The sequence below is a fragment of the Chlorocebus sabaeus genome, chromosome 6, assembly GCF_047675955.1.
Source record: "Chlorocebus sabaeus isolate Y175 chromosome 6, mChlSab1.0.hap1, whole genome shotgun sequence".
NCBI lineage: Eukaryota > Metazoa > Chordata > Mammalia > Primates > Cercopithecidae > Chlorocebus > Chlorocebus sabaeus.
Window position 1 is genome coordinate 8,415,789 of NC_132909.1, and position 3,585 is coordinate 8,419,373.

The window sequence follows — 3,585 nt, forward strand, 5'->3', positions numbered from 1 at the left end:
GGGCCGGCGCTGGGCTTACCGGTTTGCCAGGAAGGACTGCGGAACTGGGAGAGGAGAGAGGAGGCGGAGGGGCCAGGCTGGGGGCCCCGGGATTCCAGGGCTGAGATGAGGTTCATGACGGAGGCGTCGGGCCCTGCTGAGCCCGCGTGGTGGAGGCCAGTGTCGAAGAGTCCAGAAAGACCTGCCCGGGGACAGAGGGTATAGTCAGCCAGGTAGGGATGGGTAGGATAGGGTCAAGAGAGAAAAGGAAGAGGTCAAAAGCAAGTTGGATCAGGAAAAGGAGGGGATGAGAGAGAAAAGGGCAAATTCAAAGACAAGATGGACAGAACCAAGCTCATGAGACAGGAATGAGGGGAGGGAAGGGGGAAAGGTGAGACAGTGAAGCAAGACAAGGGGCAATCCAGTCATAAGGGCAGGGGCCCAGATAGGAAATGGTAGACAAAAGTGTGGAAAAATCTAGAAGCAAAAGAGCCAGGGGCAAAAGAACAGAGTCCTCAGGAAGGCCAGGAGGGAGACCAAATGTGGGTATTTCCAGCAAGGAAGTGGAAAGGATGGTACAATGAAGTCTCAGAAAGACCAGAGAACGAGTCAAAAGGGACTGAGCGCCATGGGAGGATTCAGAAAAAAAGATGGGGAGGGAAAAAGGGAAGGAGCCAATCAGGAAGGTCAAAGGTCAAACTAGACAGCATCCTGTCATTGCCAGTACTCCTAGGAAGGGGGAACCAATCAGAAACCTTGGAGGCAAAGGCAGGGGGTGGAATAAGGCAATGGGGCAAAATAAGATAAAAGAGGGCGGGCCAGATAATTGGGGCCAATCAGGAAGAAAGGGAATCAGGAAGGCAGAATTCAGAGTTCCAAGGAGCCAAAAGAATAGGGCAAACCCAGACGGAAAGAATTGGGGTGGGCTGGAGAGAGGCGGAAAAGCCTGGAAGAGAAGGTGGGATTTGGGGGCTGATGGGACAGGGCCAATTGGAGCGAAAGGGGCGGGGCGAGGCAGGGGCGGACGAATCCGGCGAGAAATGAAGCAGGGACCAGCAGCCTCAAAGGCAACCAATCAGAGGAGACACAGCAAGGGGCGGGCCACAGCACGGGCCACGGCCAATTAGGAGGGGCGGAACTTTCAACAGCCAATCAGCTGCCTCGGGGGGAGGGCCAGCCCAAAGCGGGGCGGGATGGGGGCCGTACCTGCCGGGTGGTGGTTGGTGGCATAGCTTTGCAGTGGGTGGGGGGCCGCGTAGGCCTGGCGGTGTAAGATGTCCGTCTCGGGGTGCGAGGTCCTGGAGCTGCCATAAACCAAGCTGGGGGAAAAGGAGAGACGTCAGGGGGTTCTCCCAAGCTGCCTTCTGAGAAAGGAGCTCAGGAAACCCCCGGGGGAGTTGGGGGGACCCTTCCAGCTGATTGGGGTAGGGGGTGTTAAGCTAAGGAACCGTAGGCCTTTAAAGAGAAGACAAGGGAATAGGGGTACCCAACTAAAAAGCCACAGAAATGGCCCCCACTCCAGAGCCCGAATAAAGAGAGCCCGGATAGTCTCACGTTTACAAACAGGCATGCTCAGAGACGAAACTAACACACAGAAGAGGGTCCAAGGCACAGGAAGCGTCTTGAGTTGCAAATGAGAGCCTTCCCCCGTCGACCCCACCAACCCCCCACTCCAGGCCCCGTTCCGGCAACACTGGCCATGGGGCCAACGCCAAAGGTCCACATGGACGACTCCTCTTCCGTAGACACACGGGAACACAGAGGCCCTGAACTTCATGGGGTGGTGCAAAACAAGTTGGGAGCAGGAGGCAGATCGGTTCCCAACCGGCAACGGTTGGTGGGGGGTGGAGAGAAGAGGGAATAAGACCCGGGGAAAGTACCAGGTACAAGTGTGAACAAGAACACCGTCCATCCCCGGGGGTTGAGGTTCAAATGCATGGGCCCGTGCAATGCCAGGTATGTGTGCAAATGGGTATCCAACTCACCCGTGGGGAAGAAAAGATATAGACGGAGGAATCCCACACGGAATATCCTGACACACTTGGGGTTATGCCCTGCTGGGAAACTCAGGTGTGTTGGGGGGGGAGGTGCTCGGGGGTAGGTGAAGTGTGAGGAAGCAGCAGGAAAGGGGGAGATTCACAGGTGAACACGCTGCCAGCCACGCACGCACAGGGCCCACGCTCAGACACACAAACACACACCCGGGAAACATCCGACTCTTCCCATGCAACGGCCCCAGTCCGTGGCCAGACTCAGGAGGGCAAACGCTCCACTCTTTGCCATCAACTAGGATTCTGTGCCTTTGGGGGTGGGGGCATTAAAGGGGGCGTGTCCCAGATGCCAGACCCCCCTTACACACACAGAACTGCAGCTTAGGAAGGGGGCGGGGCCCCATGCCCACTCTGCGCGCGGAATTCTTGGGGGGGCGCCTAGTGGTGCGGCCTCGCACAGTCCCGAAACAATAGGACCTGAGGGGGGTTCGCGCCCCCCAGATCTGCGTCCTAATTCTTCTCTTCTTCCCACCTTAGCAAGAGCAGCGCCTGGGGCGCGGGGGGGAGGGGTCACCAAGCCGGGAATCCAAGGATGGGGGGAAGTCCAGGCCTTGCTTCGCCAGTCCCTCCCACCTTCCCAAGGCCTTCCCGTCCGAAATTGTTTTGCACCCCCGTTTTCCCGCTGCAATTCTCCCTTTGCATGCCGGAGCTGGCTTTGGCGGAGTTTGCAATTTGCAAACTGGGGCGGCGGCGTTGTTACAAACCGAGGAAGGCCGCTCCCTTGCAAGCCGGAGGGGAGTTTGCGATGCACGCGTCGCCGGGCGGGCCCGGCCCGGCCCGCCTGGGCTCCCACCCCTTGGCCCCTTTCTCCAGGCCACCCTCAGCTCCTTACCTAGCTTTCGCTGACCTCTCGTAACTCCATCCCGCCCCGGCGCCGAGCGGGTCCCCGAAGCCGGCGCTGGGGTAGTTCCTGTCCATGAATTGGCCGCGGTGGAAATTGGGGGGAGGGGGAGGGAGGGAGGGAGGGAGGGAGGGGGCGCGCGCGCTCTCCTCCGCCGCCGCTCCCTCCGCTGCTGCTTTTTTTTCCCCCCCTTTTCTCTCTCTCTTTTTTTCTTTGCAGCCGCCGAAGGCCCGGGAAGGCCCCGGGCGGGGGAGGGAGGGGGCAGGGGCGGAGGGGCGGGCAAGGGAGGGGGTGCAGTCGCTGAGCCAAGGAAGGGGGAAGGGGGGTTCCCCCTAGAGGAGGGAAGGGGGGGTGGAGGGACCCCGCTGTCTCCGCCTTTGCCCCGGCGCTTGCGAGAGAAAAAGGGGGGCGCGCGCTCGGGAGGGGGCGTCCCGGGCGGCCCCGGGGTGGGTGCAGGCGCTGGGTGCTCGCTCTCTCGCCGCCGCCGCCGCCGCCTCCTCCTCCTCTGCGCTCACGGTGCAGCCATCTTTGCACAAGGCGGCTGGGGGAGGGGGGAGGGGAAGGGGGGGCGGGCGGCGGGGTGTCTGGCTGCGCTCCGCTTCCTCCCACAATCCCGTGCAAATGCAAAAAAAAAAAAAAAAAAAAAAAGGGAGAGTGAGAGAGAGACCGAGCGCAAGCAGGGCCTGGGGGTGTGTAGGGCGCGTTTGCACAGAA

The 3,585-nt window shown here is 60.5% G+C and overlaps 1 protein-coding gene across 1 annotated transcript in view; it reads right to left on the minus strand.

The window, feature by feature from the left end:
- Positions 1–3,425, minus strand: part of PRR12 (proline rich 12) — a 38,160-nt gene extending 34,735 nt beyond the window's left edge. The window contains exons 1-3 of the mRNA XM_007997574.3: positions 2,863–3,425; positions 1,186–1,298; positions 20–181 (exon numbers count right to left, since the gene is read on the minus strand). Coding sequence (XP_007995765.2) covers positions 20–181; positions 1,186–1,298; positions 2,863–2,948 — 361 coding nt within the window. The 5' untranslated portion in view covers positions 2,949–3,425. The remainder of the gene's footprint in view (positions 1–19; positions 182–1,185; positions 1,299–2,862) is intronic.
- Positions 3,426–3,585: the final 160 nt, after the last annotated feature.